The sequence below is a fragment of the Stegodyphus dumicola genome, chromosome 3, assembly GCF_044657685.1.
Source record: "Stegodyphus dumicola isolate Sdum_Otavi_A_Nest chromosome 3, ASM4465768v1".
NCBI classification, from domain to species: domain Eukaryota; kingdom Metazoa; phylum Arthropoda; class Arachnida; order Araneae; family Eresidae; genus Stegodyphus; species Stegodyphus dumicola.
In genome coordinates this window covers 151,880,323-151,901,255 of record NC_140770.1, presented here as the reverse complement: position 1 = coordinate 151,901,255, position 20,933 = coordinate 151,880,323, and the positions used below count along the sequence as shown (strand labels likewise).

At 31.9% G+C, this 20,933-nt stretch overlaps 1 protein-coding gene across 3 annotated transcripts in view; it reads right to left on the bottom strand.

The window, feature by feature from the left end:
- LOC118185808 (uncharacterized) overlaps positions 1–20,933 on the bottom strand; it is a 92,638-nt gene that overhangs the window by 58,446 nt on the left and 13,259 nt on the right. For 2 of the 3 annotated variants that reach the window (XM_035355726.2, XM_035355740.2), the window contains exons 2-6: positions 10,803–10,889; positions 10,426–10,525; positions 7,667–7,778; positions 7,527–7,579; positions 2,264–2,473 (exon numbers count right to left, since the gene is read on the bottom strand). In XM_035355726.2, the coding sequence (XP_035211617.2) occupies positions 2,264–2,473; positions 7,527–7,579; positions 7,667–7,778; positions 10,426–10,476 (426 nt within the window). In that variant the 5' untranslated portion in view covers positions 10,477–10,525; positions 10,803–10,889. Of the gene's footprint in view, positions 1–2,263; positions 2,474–7,526; positions 7,580–7,666; positions 7,779–10,425; positions 10,526–10,802; positions 10,890–20,612; positions 20,768–20,933 lie in introns of all 3 variants that reach the window. The other variant, XM_035355734.2, reaches the window with a different exon arrangement.

Below are 20,933 nucleotides of genomic sequence, written 5' to 3'. Positions count from 1 at the left end.
ACACTCCTGAAGGATATGTTACACTATCACAAACTGCTGAACAGCAGTTAATGTGCTTGATTAAGTCAGTGTATCAGATGGAGTCTTGGCTTTTGGAAATAAATCCTGATTTGCATTTTATGCAAAAATTCAGCCCATTTCTACAGAGAAATAAGACAGGCACCAGAGCTAATGTAACTAATAAGAATTCACCATGCAGTAGAATTTAGGGCCAACAAAATTTTTACAAATTAGACTTTGAATCTTAAGAGTGACACCAGAGGCAGAATTTAGAAGCTGCAGAAATTATACTGGGTGGCAAAAAGCTCAGCGCTAGCACTATGTAGAAATGAAGTGCATCACACAGTTACTGCCTTTGCTGTGGATTAATCTACAGTTCTCAAATGGAAATGAGTGCTTACAATTCAGTTCCCATAAAAGGCAGAAACCTTAGGTCCTTTTGATAACATAATATACAGATGGCGTTCTGATAGCACTTAAATGTTATTCTTAGCACAGAACAAAAATAACAGTGTAACAAGAATGATAACACACCAGGACACAAGTCTGGCACTACATCATGTATATCACTGGTTGAAATGCACTGGATACCAAGTAACACAACAGGTATGAAAACAACAATGTGTTACACGACTTTTCCCAAACTGCCTTCACAATAATAATAGACAACCTATCAACTGCCCTTTCCTGAGCAATTATATTTGTGACACTAAGGTATGCATTAACGCCCATGCTGGAATATTGGACAGCTAACCTGATCACATCTGGAACCAAACTTATAGCAGAGTCAGAGGTGAACCTTTTCCCTTTTGTAGCTGTTTCATCTGAACAAACAGCTAAAATACACTGGAATGGTCATATTCTTCTCATTTGTTCAGATGCATTGCAGATACCAATTTTCACCAAGCTTAAATAATTCTTTCCATGTGCAACACCTTGTCCTATTTTTCAAAGCATGTGTATCTTACATGCAATAGTGAAGCATGCTAAAATGAAAAGTTTGCAGATACATCTAATCATTAAATATACATTTATGTCTTGCGTATATGTATTTATCTAAGACAAATGGTTCACATTACTGAATTGATTTGTTATTTATGCAATTCAGTATCATATCAAACAGAGAATATTTACTGTACTTGAGAAAAGATACTGTATACACATCTTTTTACATTGAACTAAAAAATCTACGACATCAAATCATATTTTTTTAACATTTTAAAAAATTATTTACATTTCATTGGTTTACAGGTTTTTACTTATTTTTTAAAATCACTCTTATTTTAAAGTAGGAAAAGACACTTTATTTAAGATCTGTAATATAATTTAAATATAATTGTAATTTTAAATTTCTTTTGTTGCTTTTCAGTTTTCTAAGAAATGAACAGAAAACATTCATTCATTTACTAGGAAGGGGAAACAAGATTTATCTTATTAGCATGAAATATATGAATGATAAATACATTAGAAATAAAAGGTATACATTTTAGTTAGAATATCAAACAGAAAAAGAAAGCATAATACAAAAAGAAGTATTAACTTCTGAACAGAAAATTCATTATAGAAAATTATTATATTATTAATGACAGACAAATCTTTTACTATAAATAAATTTATTAGTAGAAAAAATAACAATGGAAATGACAACAATTAACTGAATTTCTTTAAATACAACCTCAAAAGTTCAATATGGCCACGCAAGATGCTTTGCAACTCGCATTCAATGATGTACAAAAAGAAATTTTCACTTTTCTTTTTTTTAAAACTCTGATAAAGTAGCTTGGGTGTTACGTATTAGAAGCTCAATAACAAGTTCTTAATCTAATCTCTGGAACCATCCATACCGTTGGAAAACATTAAAAATTGCCTTTTGAATACAAAAGATAAAAATACATTATTAAGCAGTGTGCAAACAATTTTCTATGTTGAAATGTTAATATACAGTATTAGAAAGATTTTTTTTTTTTTTTTTTTTGTTAATACAATGGTGCAAATGTTTAAGAAAACTGCAGGCATTATCCCAATTAGAGCCTTAGAAATAAAGATATAATACACAATACATATATTGCTTTTAAACTGCTCAATTTGTTAAGTAATAAAACAATTAATTTGGGAAATAATTATGAAGCAAAACATATAAAGTATTATTATTATACACACGGTCAATGTTACCTACAACTTAAATAATATTACCAATAAAAATGAAGCATTAGTAAAAATTGAAGAGAAACATAAAAGCAAAATAATTAAAAAAGAAACATACACTTGAAATATTTGAGGAAAGAGATGTTTCGGGACAAACAATACTCGTAGGGTGTAACAAACTGCCTTCATTCACAAGCCAAGCTGATTCTTGAAAACTAAACTCCATGTCATTTCTGCATATATCACCAGGATCTTCTAACAGCTCATGAAGTATTTGTCTTTTAGTTTCCTCCTGCTCTGCAGTTTCACAAGAGACAACTACAACTGCCTTAAAGAGAGAATATAAGAAATATGTTAGCTTTCATTTAATGTTTAGCTTATTAAGATTAGCCTAAAAAGCGTCAAAATCATAATTATAAAAATTAAATAGCCTTTTTATTTTTAAAACACCTTTTTTCCCCAAGTTCAAGTCAGTAACTAATATAGCAGCTTCTAATCAAATTTATCTGTAACTATAACTTGATATACCAGTAATTATTTTCTATGCTTAATGAAGACATTAAACACATCCTCAGCCTTTCTTGATAATTGAAAAAGAAAGTAATTAAAAAAATAAGTTGCAGAAATTAAAACTGAAAAATCAGCTAAGGATCTGAAACATCAAACAATAATAAAAAAAAATATAACTTATTTAATTAATACCACATTAAACACATACTCGGCTTTTCCTGATGACTGAAAGTGAAAATGACTAAAAAATAAATTGTACAAAAACAGAGGTTGAAGAAAAAAATTGGTTATAGCCTATATACAGCAGTATACGAGGTATTTGAGAGCAAAATGACACTTCGAAGAAAACAAATATTCTTAATAGAAAACCCAAATACATTCTACATAATTTGATACACGTTTTTACATTTGTATAGCAAAATCTTATTCAATAAAATATAAATTTGGTATGCTTATCCTTATCAGACATAATATTTAAAACTCCTTTCAATACCAGTAGTTGCTTCCTCAGCTGATAATCATCCTTTCAATAAAAGCTACTGTTGCTCATATTATAACTATAGTACATATTTGTCTTCATAGATTTTTTTCTGACATATTAATTATTGCAAAATATTTGAATAAATAGATTTACTCTCCTGGTAAAATATAATTATTCTAAATATTATAATTACAAAAATATTTACTAGATGTATTTGAACATTTTATTTATTTAACACCAAAATGCCCAACGGAGTTTTTTTAACTCTGCATGTTAAAAAAGCACTCATATCTTTCCTAATTGTTATCCTTCCGTGACTTTTAATTAATTAGTGATGTCTATGAGAAAATCAGAAATGTTTAACTTAATTTGTAATATATTTATGGGTCTATATCCTAGAATGAAAAGAGTCATATCAACTCTAGGGGGGGGAAAGCCGCTGTTTTATCATTTCCTTCGTGTTTCGGGGTCATGACCTTGTACTGAATTTGTTTTTCAAAAGTGTGATAGATCAGTTATCGTGACACTTCCTTTTCTAACCCCGAGCTGAAAAAATCGTTAATTCTTTGCACCTGTTGATCAAAATGGTTTACTTCCTGAATTGACTTGTGTTATAATCTTCATAAACGTTCGTGCTACTCAGTTTTGTTCAATACATTCTGAAAAATGATTAACCCCATAAGAAACAGCAAATCTTTTATGTGAGTTAACAGATAAAGAATTTGAAGGGGATGAACTATCAGACATTGAAAATGAGGCCTTTGAACTAGTTGATTTTGAATGTAAAGATGGCTATTCATCAGATTCTGATGGAGGTGAGAACAAGGAAATTTCAAGATGCATCAGGTAATACGGAAGCTTTCATTGCTTCTGATGGCACAGAATGGAAAATGTATAAAAATATAAAATATTTTGAAGGTTTCCAAAACAAAATATTATACGGCAAGATAGTGGACCAACAAATCCTTCTAAAAGAAACGTCAGTGATAATAGTGTGTTAAGTGCTTGGTTTTTATTTATAGATAGCACAATTTTGAATAATGTAAAGAAATGTATTGAAGTAGAGGCAAGGCGTATCCTTGAGAATGACACTTGTTCTTTTCCTGTAGATGAGTTACTTGCCTTTATTGGAATACTAGATGCTCGTGATGTGAGCAGTGCTAAAGGAATAGATTCATTCTTTGTGGTCTAAAATCTGGGGCCTGAAATTTTGCACAAAAACTTTAGGAAAAAACAGGTTTTGTGAAACTTTGCGATGTTTTATGGTTTGACTTGAAATCTACACATAGTACATATTTTCAAAGAGATAAATTGGGAATTGCTTCATTAATAATTATATTTCTTGCTTCAAACCATGGGTAAAGCATAAATATAGATGAACAACTATTTTCAAGCAAAAATGTCCTTTCACTCAATTTATACCATCAAAACCTGATAAATATGGACAAGAGTTTTGGCTTGCTGTGCACATAAAAATAAAATACCTCTTCAATGCTTTTCCCTATCTTGGAAAAAATAAGGAATGACCATACAATCAAAGATGATCTGAATTCCTTGTTATGAAACAGATAAAACCTTTTCTACACAAAGATCTAAATGTGACGGTTGATAATTATTTTATGCCCCTTCTTTTAGCTGAAGAATTGCTAAAGAAACGAAAAAGCTACTCTAACAGTACATCACGGAAAGAGAAAGAAAAATTTAATGATCTTAAGTACTCTTCATCAAACTGTCGATATAAGTAACAATGAAAAGAAAACCCCAGAAAAAATTAGTTTTTATAATGAAACCAAATGTGGTGTCGATGTAATCAGTTGGCTAGAAAGTGCACCGTAAAAGGACCTTCTAGAAGATGGCCTGTTCCTACTTTTTATAATATGTTAGATTTAGCTGTAATAAATGCCTGGATTATTGTAAAAAGAAATTACTGAAAAATTAATTACAAGACAGACGTTAACTGATGAAATGCATCAGAACTACATATGCCTTACTAATAAACCAAAAAAAGAAATGCAAGCAGAACAGATCCACGAAACAGTTTATAGAGACATTAGGTTACTTTGAAGCAGGAGACATGAAAAGTAAGCAATGCCCTCACTCAGACTTGAACCTCGGACCTCTAGAATACATGATGAGTGTGCTGACCATTACACCATGTTAAGAAGGCAGGAGAAATACCTTACATACACCCCTTTTAAAGGGCGACTGGGGATTATGGGACCTAATCACCAAATCCTGGTGGTGAAGAATGATCATCCACCATTAGTTCGGGTGCCACTGTAGTTTATTTCAATGCAAAAGACATGAAAAATGAGCAATGTCCTTGCCAGGACTCGGACCTCTCGAATATGTGCCAAGTGTGTTGACCATTACATCACGAAGACCTGCTATGAAGATGGGTGAAATACCAATTAAGCTCAGCCCTAAAGAGGAGACAATGTAGAATAAGATTTTGTAATGGTAACATGATTATTAATATTTGTATTTCATACAGAAAAATGGTGTGTGGAAAGTGTCATGCCAAGCTAAGATTATACATACAAAAACTGCATTTCTGAATTTTGAGTTACAGAGAGTTACAATTTAAAGATAATTGTAACTGTATGGATTTTATGAAAAGCATGCCATTTTCTTATAATCATAAATTCAGTTATCCTTTTTTTAAAATTAATATTTGTATTTATTGCTCCTAATTACAAATTTAAATGTTTTAAATGAATAATGTGTTCATTATTGTGCTTATCTTATAAATTCCACTGGAGTTGAAATGACTCCGGCGGGCATTCTAGGGGGATGAAGGTTGTGGGCGTTCTAGTGCTAAAATTTAGTCTTCTTTTTCTCTAGTGATTTTATAAAAATTAAGAGCTGCAGCTTAGATCTATTAAAATACAGAAGTTTTTCTATTCTTAAGACTTTTTAAATGTAATCATGAATTTCTGATAATCTAATGCAGCCACTGCTTGAAAAGCCTTTTCCTCAAGTTGTAGATCATTGAAAGAATTAAGATATAAAATCGAGTAGCACATGTAACAAATTGATGCTTGTGTATAACACACACACACACACACACACACACAAAAAAAAAAAAAAAAAAAAAAAAAAAAAAAAGAGCTATTTTTGAACAAACACACACACACACACACACACACAAAAAAAAAAAAAAAAAAAAAAAAAAAGAGAGCTGGTTAGAACTACTATTTAAATCACTTTTATACCCCTGAAATCAAGCTTGAGGAAGCTTAAGAAAATTGTTTAATTGTTTCAGTTATAGTGTCTGGGTTTAATTGCTCACTAGTATTAACTACATAGCTGTATTACAAGCCAAACTATTTGTATTAACATCTGCCTATACTAGCTTGTAGTGCAAATTTGGGAAACAGTTTGGTCTAAAGGCTACAGTAGAGGTTTAAAAAAATTGTGGGCTGCAAATAAAACAGTATTTAAAATTGTTATTATCAGGGTTTTCCAACATAAAAATAACCACAGGGTTGCCACACAAACAGAAGCATGAAATTCCTTGACTTTTCCAGTTTTTGCAAGTATGCTTTAAGAAAATTCCAATCTACCCGCGTAGTGTGCGCTGCCTCTACTGAGGGTAAATAAATTATGGTATCACTTGAAAACCCAAAATTTGTGAATTACACATGGCTTAACATTTCCAAAAGCGTTACTATTATAACTATAATTAGGAGTTCTCAATAACTTTTAAATTTTGTCAAACTAAGAAAACTTGCTATATAATATTTGCCCACTCAACCACCATTCTATTCAACAATCATCAGCTGTATCACAAAATCAGTTAAGTACAATCAATTAAATTCCCTAAATTACATGAAAAGAGTATATGATGCCAGAAGCCATTGCTAGTGACATTGAAATGCATTTATTATATAATGCCAGCACAAATATAATTAGTTAAAAGTAAAACTTAAAAATTAATTTTACACGCATAAAACATGCATTTACAAAAGAAATTAAATATTTTCAATACATTCCATCTAAGTGATAAACAAAATCAGAAATGAAACTCCTTGATTTTTCAATGCAATGTATGAACTTTTAAACACTGGATTTTTTTCATCAATATTTGTGATTAAATTATGTCATGAATGACAGCTTTATTGTTTTAAAAACTATTAAAGATAAATTCTGGAATGGAATTTTACATTTACAAAATGGTAATGGGAGACCAGTTATATCTATGCAACGTAATCATGGCAACGAAAATCATGTTTTGGGATATGCATCATGAGTATCATGCATAACATTTAATATAACACTTTTGCAAAATTTAATTAATACTTTATGTTACAGTTTAACATTACATAAGAGTTAATAAGATGCACACAAAAATTCACTATACCATAATAACTACATATATAACACTTACCAATAACTCCTCTTTTTGATGTATTGTCATGCCTTCCTCATACAGACCCAGTTCTTAAATAAAGAACAAATATTATCCTTTTATACAAAATACATATAACAAATACAGGCAGTTTAATAGTATATGGAAAATATTAATACCTTGTAATTTCTGATCCAAATTAGCTTCATATTCTTGCCGAGCTGCTTTAGCGAAGCGGTCTTGATTAGTCAATGAAAATTCTAAATTGGGGCTTTGTGAAAACATGGCCACCTATAAATTTAACCTCTATTTACAAACTTCTATACATAACATAGGGAGGAATTTTATTAGGTAGTCATCATACATTAATATTTATTATACATTAACATTATTAATAATTCTGAAAATATTAATAATTCAGAGGGGAAAATATTGGTCTCTAATAAAAGTTTCCCATTACTGCAAATATTGTCTTTTCAAACAGTTCGTGTTGGTGTGTTTAATCATATTTCGTCAAAAAATTTTTGGTATTTGAAAGAGACTTGCTTTAGAACATTGTGTTGTGAAATTTGTAAATAAATATCGTTATAATTAAGTGCAAGGTGTCTGAAGTGGAACTATCATGCTACCAGATTAGAACCATCATGTACTTCCTTGTTGCAAAAAGTCAGCTATGGAAGATCAGTATGCAACCAATCGAGATTTTGCTAAGGAGTTAGACATTTGTGCCACGCCCATAAGTGCTATGCACCGCATAAACTTGACATACAAGTTCAATCGCTGGGTGCCGTATCAGCTGACTCAAAAAGATAAGGACAGACATGTTCGGACCTGCACTAATCTGCTCGACTATCAATGCAAGGAAGAAATTCTGGACTGAATTGTCATTTGTGATGAAAAGTGGATTACTTCAACAATACATGCCGATAGTCTGCGCTTGGTGAGCCCATCGGCACTGTCGCTAAGTGCAATTTGACTAACAAAAAGATCCTGCTTTTTATCTGGTGGGATTGCAGTGGTATTACAGTCAAATACCGAAAATCCTCCGACCTGAAATCTGCGTTGCCTCTCAGAATATAAACATTCAGTTTACAGGTTCCGGAAACCGCAACATTGAGTACGAAATATTGAAGAAAAAAATACTTACTGAATAATGACGTCATAATTACTGAATAATAGTGAATCAAAACGGAAATACCAAATTATTGATATAAAAAGTTAAAAAAAAATAAGTTAAAAAAAAGATAAGTTTTTTCCCCCTCTAATCTGCATCGAGGTAAAAAAGCAGAAGATTCACTCAACTCTTTGTTCAAGTTCACGTTTCACGTTGTATTTTCTGAGCTCTGTTATTTCATTTCACGAGATTTTTTAGTGCTGCCTTTTTTATAATATTTTGTGGATAAATTAAGAATATTTTTAATTTCAGCCCTTTTTAATACAATGACAGATAAGAAACGCACTTGTGATTTTACCGCTTGCAACGCTGAAAAACGTAAGCACACGTTGCATTGACAGTAACGCAAAAAGTGCAAATTTTGCAAAAGATGGAAGCAAGTGCTACTCCTCGATTTATAGAAGAATGGTATGGAATTGCGACACAATTGCGTATGATATATGGAAAAATACAGAAAAGCTGTTGAAATTTTACAACAACAGTGATTCTAACACCGGAAATCTTTGCATGAGGTGAAATCGGCAAACCTTGATGCTGTGTACATATAATGCAATAAATAATATAATCAATTTATATATGTAATAATAATTTAATGTATGTAATAAATTATTGCAATAATGTATATAATAATTTAATTAAATGTATCTAATACGCCTTATTCATTTTGCACTTTCAGTCCAAATATGCTTTATCTTTTCTGTCCTGAAATCCGCAAAGTCCTAAAATCCGCACAACCTCTGGTCCCAAGCTTTGCGGATTTCTGGAATTCTACTGTACCCACAAAATGTATCTGGAAAAAAGGTAAAAATCTTTGACAGTAAGATGTACAGTGAGATGCTAGTCCGTCTTGACGTTGCTATCAAGGAAAAATATCGAACTGAGTTCTGGAGAGAAAAGGTAATATTCTGTGAAGATAATGCAAAACTATATGTGCCTGCATTCACTGGCTGGAGTCTGTATAGAATCGAATGGGATCTTTTGCCACACCCACCTTATAGCCCTGACATCGCTCCTTTGGACTTTTACCTTTTTTCACAACTGCAGCTACATCTTGCTAGTGCTATCTTCCATTCTGCAAAGGACATCTGAAATGAGGTTGATCTGCTTTTGGATTCATGGCCATCAAGTTTCTGGACAGAAGGCTTTGAAAAACTACCAAAATGTTGGCAGAAAATCATAGATTTGGGTGGTGATTACAACCAGCACTAAAGTGTTGCTTTCATGTTTTTTCCCTAACTTTATTAAGAACATGTTTGGTGGAAAACTTTCGTTACAACCAGATATATAAACTCTGTATCAAAAGATTATACTCTTTTATGCACTTTGACATGTTATTAAATTTGATTCATATTAATTATAGGAACCATGAAGCCAAACATGGCAATAGTCAGATTTTTCTGTTTAGTCTAAAAAGAAAAACTATAAATCAGTTCTCTTCTCTTGCAGATTGTGCAACTAAATATGGCATTTTTGCATTTTAGTTATCTTCTGCCACAGTGACAGCTAATCCAGCAAAACTAATCAGTAATCAATGCTTACTGTAATTTCAATCTTTTAGCTACCAATGTGAATGTTCAAAAATTATCTTACTCAAATAAAACATCACAGTTTGAAAATGGGAAGCAAATGTGTAATCTAAAAATAAATTATAATGTTATGACAAACAAATATTAATATAACAATGGGAAATGCAATACAGCAGTAAGGAGAAATAAAAATGAATAAACTATATATTGAATTAATGCAAGTTATCCACTTACATACCTCAGAATCAACGCTGTCACTATCATTTTGCTCCTCTGTGTCCTCTTGCATCTCCAGTCACTACCGCCTTTTTCTCCAAACTGTATGCATTTAAGAAAGACTAATGGGAGAAAATATTTTTAAATTGTTTCATTAAATGTTCAACAAAAGCAATTCTGTTCATTAGCAATTACCTGTAGCTCTCTATATATACATGCAGGTATGCATGTATGTGTGAGCGTATATATATATATATATATATATATATATATATAATTTAGATTAACATATATAATTTAATTTAGATTAGCCATGTTTAATTAACTATAACTTAATTAATTGCTTATACACTAACAACACGTTCTATGAAAAAATTAGTTTAATAATGCAAAATAAACCTGATTTTTCTGTCTAGAAGACTGTCATCCCATTCGTTTGATGAATCTGATTACTTGTAGGGTTGAGGTTACATCTTTGGCAGCTTTCTAATTAAGAAACAATTAATTTTTAGTTTCTATAAATACTTTTCTGATCTTAATATAAATCATGATTAATTTTTTAAAAATATATTATATAGTTAAAAAGAAAAGTGTATCTTTATGATTATTTAAGAGACTATGCACTATGTTGTCAAAATAGGCAACCTAGATGTGAATGCATGCAGCAGATGAGAGCTGACTTCTACCTTCAAATTCGATGGCCATTTTTATGACTAGTGTTTGCTTTTGCTGCATTTGAGTGCACTTCCCCCTTTATACAGAATCATAATGAAACTGTCGTGTTTGCTGGCTGATGAAGAGAGCATTGCATTTCTTCAGAAAAATGGCATTTTGTCCAACAATTCAGAGTGCAAAAAATTCACATTCCATAAAGTTGTACTGCTTAAATGATCAAAATTGTTGCAATCCTCTAATATTAAGCTAAAACAGATTTCTGTATACATGGGGAGCACAGCTGCATGCCCAGTGGGAAGTTGAGTGCGATGCTGAGTTTGTGAAGCTTAAACAGTTTTGAAGGAGGTTTTTGAAGCTTAAACACATCTTTGTGTACATGAACAGAACAACTGTAATTTGGACATCCATTATACGGAATGATCTATAATCCGGACCTAAAAGCCACAAACTTTTTTTTGGTATGCTTTACGCATGTGCGTTATGCATTTATGCATGCGCGTTTAATGTATAACGGACGGTATAAGCTAGGCTAAAATTATCTTTACTGATTCTACGGCATTTCAGTTAATTTTGCAGATTGCACTGTTTCTTAATCTTCTAATTGGATCTGGATTATTATTTTTTGCAGACTGTTAGAGCAATCTTATAAAAATTAAGCTTGAACTTTCGATTATGTCAAAAAGAGTTTCCAATTCTGGAGCTGCCAAAGGATCACAATGCAAAAGCATGTTTCGATGTACCGCTTTCAATAGTGAAGAAGAAGAGAGGTTATTGAAAACAAAAAAATTTCGATTGCCAAGTTAGTCAGTATTCTCGACACAGCAATTACAGGACTTGAACAGTGGAACTGAACAAGAAATTATGTCTGTTTATAGAATTAAAGAGAAAGTATTAGCACAAAAAACGTAGCAACTAAAACAACTTACATTGAAAAAAAAAAAAAAAAAAAAAATGTTTAATAAAGTAAACAAATAAATATTAAGCTTTTTTTTTTTTTGTAAATTTTGATACCCTTCAGATCATAATTGCTCTTTATTTCATAAATTACAGTTTAATATTTTTAATTGTATAATTTCTGCATGCCATCTTACCAGATCTAAATTGATGATCTATAATCCGGAAAAACCCTTAATCTGGAATCGCTGAAGTCCTGATGAGTCTGGATGACGGACTTTGTACTGTACTTTATTAGGGATTTTTTAAAAATATTTTTGGTTTGTCTTGGTTTATTTAATTATGAGAAAGCACTTGAGAGCTATCTGCCTGTTCTTAAATTTTTGATTTTGTTAATTGGTTGCTGTTTACTTGGTTCTTAATTTAACGCCATTTTTGAAAATGGCTGAGTCTTGCATAAAAATTAGTTGCCAACAGTTTACTTTGCAAGAGGGAATAATCAGAAAATTAAATCAGAATTACAAAGCGCTCTTTCTCTATATTTAGACTCATTAGTATAAATAAACATATTAATTTGTTCAGTCTAATGTAGCACCCTCTTGTGAGAGTTGCCAAAGTTAGTCAGTCAATATTTTGAAGCAATTATGCAGCGGACTTAAGGTGTGTTTGCTCATCCCACCTTTATCTGTGTTAACAGAGCACTTAATTTTGCAATGTTGCACATTATGTAAATAATTAAATATGTTGTGCGGCCTAGCTTAGTATCATTTCAAACCAGTGCTATCATCTTTTGTACCTAAAGGAAACACAACTGCAAAATTATCTAAAATGCAAGCTTTTTGGAATAGGCACAATTAATGTGCCAACTTTTTTGTGGCTGCAACAGGTCTGCTGAAATAAAAAATCGAATATTTAATCTGCCTTCGCCTCCAATTTCTTATTCATTATGGATCAACAATTCTATGCCATCCAAATTTCTGCTAGTCCTTATGTCTGAGTTTGATTTCATCGCATATATATATATAAATAAATAGATACAATCAAAGCAAAAACAAACATTAAAAAAGAAAAATAATTGCCCAATTAGAAAGAGGAAATCAGCTCATCTGCTGCATGCAAGCATTCCAGGTTTGCCTCATACTTACATCTTGGTGATGTAGAATGAATAGTTTTTAGAGGGATAAGGATAATCAGAAAGAACCAGTATTTTCACGTTTTGTACGTTAAAACTTGTGAATAAATCATCGTCAGACAACTTTTGGACTCAACAAACATGAAGATTGGCAGAGATCCCACCAATCTGGAGAATTCTGAAGGTACTGATTCCTCTTTATTTAATAAACCATTGGTATTCGTACTTCCTTTTTGTGTACTTCCTTTTTGTGTTCATATAAAGATTTTTGTACATTTCTATTATTTTATCTGACATTTCAATTTTAATGGGACCTTTGTTTAGAATGCTGAGTGTGAACTTCTCAATGATAATTGTTCCAATCTGCTGTTGTTTCGTCAGCCATATTCAGCTTACTATTAAGTAGATTAAAAAGCATTTTTTTTTTTTTTTTTTTTTTTTTTTACTGATAGTATAACTTTAAAAATAATCCAATGCTTGATATTCTGTCGAAAGCAGAATTTTACCAAAGCAGAATTACCAAAATTTTAATATTTTTTTAAATGCAGGAGAAAAATACATCAGTAATAGTTAATTTACATCCTTGTTCATAAAAGCAAAAATGTGGCTCATCGAAAATCAACTGGGGTCATGTCAAACAAAAGCACAGATGTTATAAGTGTGTTGTGACCTTATGTACATTCTTAAAAAAAAAAAAAAAAAAAAAAAAAAATCGAAGCACCATGAAGAAGTGGTTTTTGAAGAAATTGAATATATGTATAGCTCATACACAGATAATAAAATAATTAAAAAATCAAGGTCATAGTACTTGTTCACGGCTCACAATCACCCATTGAGTGCTCAAATTAGTAGCTGGTCGAACCACCCTTGGCGAAAATGCATGCTTGAATTCGTCAAGGCATGGAGTGAGAGGTTCCTAATGTCATCCTGCGACACATCCTGCCAGGCATTTATCAGTTGTCACTCCAGATCTGCTATATTTTGTGGTGCCCGAATCTGGCGGCTTAGAGTGTACCAGACATGCTTGATTGGTGAAAGGTTTGGTGACCTTGCTGGCCAAGGAAGAGTATCAACCGCACGGAGACTGCTGAGATATGCAAGTGGTATGTGACCTGGCATTTTCTTGTTCGTAAATGGCCCCAGGATTATGTGCCATGAAGGGTAATGCAACCGGCCGCAGGATTGTATCAACATGTTGTTGAGCTGTTAAAGATGTACGGAGGATAACTAAAGGTAACCTGCTGTCATAAGAAATAGTGCCCCACACTATCACACCCGGGGTTATGGCTGTATGCCTTTGTAAAACAGAGGCTGATTGGGACCGCTGGCCCCGTCCTCTCCAGATGAACGATGAACGATGGTCCTACGAACACGATGGTCATCTGCTTCAAGAGTGAAGCAGGATTTATCGCTGAACACTATACGATGCCAGTCTGATGGCAACCATGATGATCGGCTGTGACACCACTCCAGACGACTCTACCTATGTCGTGGGTTCAAAGGCAAACATCTTAAAGGCCTCTGTGAGCATAACCCCGCCTCAGACAAGCGCTGTGAGATGTCGGAAATTTCCTTGTAGCAACCATTGCTGCCAACATCTTTGCACAGCAATGTCTGTACGCTGCAAGTGGTGGCCTATTGCTCAGTATGACCACCCACCTTCATGCAACCCTACATGACCATGTTGGAAGGCGTTAGTTATCTGCAAGGTCTTCGATATTGTTGTAAGGGCATCTTTAGTTGTTCCTTTACAGAACTACAATGGCAGCAACGAAAAAAGATAATTTTTCTGCCTCTGTTACTGGTTTTATACTTTGCAAATTGCGCACTAGAAATGTGCACTATGATCGCAATGCTTGTTCATTTGCATACTTGATCAAGATGTTTTTGCATACCAAATTTTGTCATGATTGCAAAAGTCCTTGGTGCTTCGATTTTTTCTGCAAAAGAGAGTACAGTCAAAAGCCGTTAATCCGGACTTGTCGGGACTTCGGCAATTCCGGATTATCGATCATCAGTTTAAATCGCGTAAGATGGCATGCAGAAATTCTAAAATTAAAAATATGAAACCGTAATTTATGAAATAAAGAACAATTATGATCTAAAGGTTATCAAAATTTACAAAAAAAAGCTTAATATTTATTTGTTTACTTTATTAAACATTTCTTTCAATGTAAGTTGTTTAAGTTGCTTCGTTTTATGTGATAATACTTTCTCTTTAATTCTATAAACAGACATAATTTTTTGTTCAGTTACAAAGTTTCGCTGTTCAAGTCCTGTTAATTGCTGTGCCGAGAATACCAACTAACTTGTCAATCGAAATTTTTTCGTTTTCACTAACCTCTCTGTCACATTCTTCATGTCTTTATCCATTTTTTGCAGCAATTCCACTTTTTGTTTGATGGACATCGAAATATACTTTCGTTTTGTACGATCCTTTGGGAGCTCCAGATTCGGAAATTCTATTTGACATAATCGAAAGTTCAAGTTTATTTTTATAGTATTGCTCTTAGAGTCTGCAAAAAATAAGCCGGATCCAATTCAAAAATTAAGGAACAACGCAATCATCAACATTAACTGAAATAGATAATTAGATAATTTTAGATACCGTTTGCTATACATAAAACCTGCAAGCGAAAACGTATTCTGCGCTTGCGCACACGCAAGTGTGCAGTCGTAAGAGGTCTTACGCGCACGCGTAAACGCCTATGTCAACGCGGCGCATGTGCAGAGGTCCAGATTATGGGTGTCCGAATTAACGACTTTTGACTGTATATCTGTAATTGGCATTAAATCCCACTGCTTGGTGACAGTGTTTTGATCGATGGATAATACCTAAGTACCTCCTTTTTTTTCAAGTAAATTTACAGTAACAGAAACTTCTTGGAATACTAGAGCAATATTTTGGGAACATTTTGATGACACATTGCATATTTTACTACTTAGGGAAAGAAACAGATTTTTGTTTTATACTTTCAAGGAAATATGACATGGGTCCTTTTTTTCATAAACAAATAAATATACGAGCAAAATAGGCAGGTATATTACTTATTTTTCTGAAGAAAGATGATCATATTCTAAAATAATAGAAAATGTGCAAAACAAAAATATCAGCATAATCTAAATTTAAAATATACTCAATGAGCATTAAGATAAAGATTCAATCTGCAATTTTTCTACTGAGCAAAATTCTTCATTTAGACAATATGCATAATCAATCTAATATATAAAGCAAATGATTCTTGAACAATGTGTTCTGAACAACAATACTTTTGCAGTGCATCAAAAATATCAAAGAATGTTAAAGCTACCCTTATTAAGATATATCTACTGCCTTCTTAGCAAGCCTTCATGGTGTAGTGGTCAGCACCCTTGACGCGTATTCGAGAAGGCCGTGGTTCGAGCCCCAGCGAGGGTATTGCTCATTTTTAATCTCTCCTGCTTCGAAATAACCTAACTACACCTTGAATGATATGGTGTTCAGTAAAGACAGACTGCCATGCTTGACAAAATCATGCCAACTTGCCACATTAAAAAAAATCACAATTTTTTTTTTTTAAAGAAATCAAGAGAATGTTTTCCAACAACAAAAATAATTTTAAAAATGTAAAAATCTTATTGAAGCACAGCTAGTATCAGTCTCAAAACTCACCTTTCAAGTGCATCACTTTTCAAATTACTGCCACCAAATGTTATCACCATGCACTATTTTTAAAGAAATTAAATAATAAGGAACCTGTTTACATGCATATATACTCTCCATGCATTGTGGAAAAATGATGGCACATACAGCCATCAAATTCTGAATACATGTTTTCTTCTCCCAAGAACATGTGCACCTAAAAGACTGAATTTTTAATTTTTTTTCCTATTTTGCACAAATTTAATAATTTTTTTATTAATAAACATAATGATTTGAAAGTGAGCACTGGTAATAATGTTCGAAATAAAATATTTTAATCTCCAGCACATGAGACCGTTACTACTTGGACAAATGCAAGATGTATATACAGTACAAAGTCTTTAATCCGGACCTAAAAGCTTCAAACTTTCTGCACAGGCGTAAACGCATTACGCGTGTGCATTTAATGTATAACGAACAGTATAAGCTAGGCTAAAATTATCTAATTATCTATTTCAGTTGAACTAGATGTTGATCTGTCAGCACTATCCTTATCTTCAGGGCGGATGTTTTTATTTTATTCGGCTTATAATTCCTTACTAAATGTAGTATTTCATCTCGAGGTACTCCGTCTTTGATATGATTTAAATCAAATTCCTCGTCATTATAAATATCACGAATACACATGAAATAATTTTCTGGTTGCAGTTTTCTAATTTTGACTATGCGCAATGTATACGAGCGTTGAAAGAAATGTTTAATAAAGTAAACAAATAAATATTAAGCTATTTTTTTTTGTAAATTTTGATACCCTTTAGATCATAATTGCTCTTTATTTCATAAATTACGGTTTCATATTTTTAATTTTATAATTTCTGCATGCCATCTTACCAGATTTAAATTGATAATAATGTAATATCGGAAAAACCCCTAATCTGGAATCGCTGAAATTCCGACGAGTCCGGATTAAAGACTTTGTACTGTATTTCAATTTAAATAACAAATCTGGCTATTTGAAAGCTGTTGCCACTGCTGGAAAAATATTTTTACCTTCCATGTACCAGCATGCTCTCATTCAGTAAAGCCTACCATATTTAACTCCCAAATTTAATCTGGAAGGTTATTGAGTAATAGAAAAACTACTTTAAAATCAATAAACATCATTCTTAATATTTTTTCTTCTTCTTAATCTGATTTAAATAAAAATGCATTAAAAATGCATCATGGGATATCTAATCAAGAAAATTAAATAAGCTAGATTCATTAAAATCATAATATACTTTTCCTTTTTTTATGACAGCTAGTTTCAAAGAAATAATACAACAAATAGATTTTAAAAAAATGTATCTGCAGGGGATTCTGAAGATATGCTGTTTTCAAATATTTCATGATTTTGCTATTGGAATTTATGTGGTATAAGTGTGAAAAATGTGATATTTAATAAACACACACAGAATGTTAATAATAAAAAAAAAAAAAAAAAAAAAAAATTTGTTAAGTCATCTTACTAAGAAAAACTGAGCAGTGATATGAGAACTGAAAGATTGAAAAAATAGAAAAATGTACACTAATGCTTAACACTGTATCGGAAATTCTAAATATATGCTGCTATGTTGCTTTTAGAAATTTTTTTGATTCTGCAGTTGAATTGTATGCCACGTAAGTGCGAAGAAAGTGCTGCTTAATAAAAAGCTAAGAAGGAAACTGTGTTAGCAAGACAGTTTAAGAGCACACAGCAATGTTTGGGAGAGCATACAAAAACCTTAAAACACTCTTTGTAGTGTTAAAATTTGAATCCTTTCAAATTTCCTCTTTTCTTTAAATAAAAGACTATAAATTCTATGTAATTAATATCTGAAAGTGCAATAAAAAATTTTAAATGCAATTACTAAAAAATACTTTTGCATTACAAAATACATTTATTATTTGAAATATGTAATAGAAAAATAATATTTTGACTTGCTTTCATACTGTTGGTAACAACAGTTTGAATGCCAATATGACACCAGAAATGCATGATATAGCTACGTCGTCCAAAAAAAAAAAAAAAAAAAAAAAAAAAAAAAAGGAGTGCGGGATTGGCGGGAAAGGTGATTTATCAGTCAAACATGAGCACCATGAAATGAAATAAAGAAATAAGTAAAATCAAATTTTGATACCTTCTGATTATCCACAATCTCAGTTTCAACATTTGGTCAGAATTGTATTTTTTAGTAGATGCAACTACGCTAACCAACAAATGCAAGTACCACATACGATTGTACCTTAAAACAACTTTAACTTTATTCATTACTGGGCAATGGTTATGAAAATGTAAATACTGGCTATACAGATTTTTTCTGCCCAGAAAATTTCTATTTTGTTTCTTATGTATTATCTCACTGGCTGTGAAACTGTCACCAAGCAGCCCAATTTAATGTCAGTTATGGATAAATGTGATGTCAGAACACACTTATAAGACCTGACTTGTGCATGATGTAATATTGATTGATTCTGTATGAGACACATTTTATTTTTATGAACAAGGATATAAATAAACTGTTTTTATTACATTTTTTTTTTTTCATGAATTTTGAACCAAAAAAATTAGGATTTGTATGATTGGCAATGAATGTGTTAAAAGATCATCACTTTGGCTTTGTGATATTAATCCTCAGCAAGACAATTTAGTTTTTGTACAAAAAGATATAAGCCAACTGCTATTAGAAAAACAGATTCTCTCTGATTATCCACCCAATCCTGACAAGAATCACTGAATAAAGCACTTCGTGGCCAAAGACGCAAACCAGAATTTTACCAAAACGTATTTATCTGGAAACCCACTACTGGTTGCACACGATTTTGAAATTTAAGGGTTCCTGCTATTTTGTGGTTTCTTGCTGTGATCAGTGTGTAAAGTTTTTCCCTTTCTTGCAAGGAATGAATGACACTGCAAAGTTTGCCTGCTAATGTAGAAGGCTAGCTGAATGACTAGCTTTTATTTATCTCCGATATTATATTATTATTAAAATCTTGCAGCTTGAAAGTTGTTTAGGAATTATTCTTAGGTGATTGTGATAATAGCTTTTTTCAACTTTTACACAGTTCTCTGATTTTTTTTTTTTTTTTTTGGTGCTAATATAGAGGGTGTTTACACATTTTTAGAAAAATTTCGATAAAAAATTAAAAAAAGCAAATATTTTCAAATACTTTTAACTCTATTTGCTTATTTATCATTATTTTAGATTTATTTGTTATTATTATAAGCAACATTATTAACTGGAAAGGGAACAACTGTCAATCATTACTTCTACATGGGAAAAGACTCCACACAAATACATGAAAAAGGTTGTGCTTCTAATGTTAAATCACTGGTAATAAAAGAAAATTTGAAGATGCAGAAATCAATTGCTAAGTCCTTAAATAATCTTCAGCAGCAATAAATAAAATAATAAATTTACAGTTCAAAAAAGCTAAGAAAGATAATGTCACCAGCTTTTGCTGAGGTTTCAGCACAGAACAGTTAGTACAATAAATACTGTATGAAAAATATTTAGGAGAAGATAAATGAAAATAAATTGTGACCTTTAATGAAGCACAAGTTAACTTAAATTACTGCAATAAAAAAAGTCTATTCATCATAGAAAATGTACAAACCTGGTTCCATTAATGCAAAGAAGGTTTCACATAAAGAGTTTAGAATTGTCACATTCTTTTTGCAATGGGAAATTTAAAATAAGAAAAGTGAGGAAAAAACTCTTAAAATCAACTCAATGTACTATCAAGAGAAAGGTTTGCATAATACAATATTTACAGAAGAGATTCCATTTCTTTATTGCAATGACTTTCGAAGAATGAAACTTCATTGGGACAAAGCAACAAATCAGACTTCAAAAAGTACCCTTACATTCCTTGAAAAAATTCAGACTGATGGGGGTATTCCATATATATAACTTTTCGGCGGATTCCTGAGAAGTCAACTGAAGTTTCACCTGTAGACTAGCATTCTTCTGGTTTTTTGAAAGCTCTTTCTAAGCACAAACCTACCACGATTGATGGAATCTGGAAAGTAGTGGGAGAGAAATGAAAATCAATACCACTGGAAATTTTACAATAAGCCACTCTATCATGGAAATCACAATGCAAACATATATCGAATCATATGTCTGTTCCGATCACAGCCCATCAAATCGAACATTTAAAAAAACAGATACATCTTTATTATAGC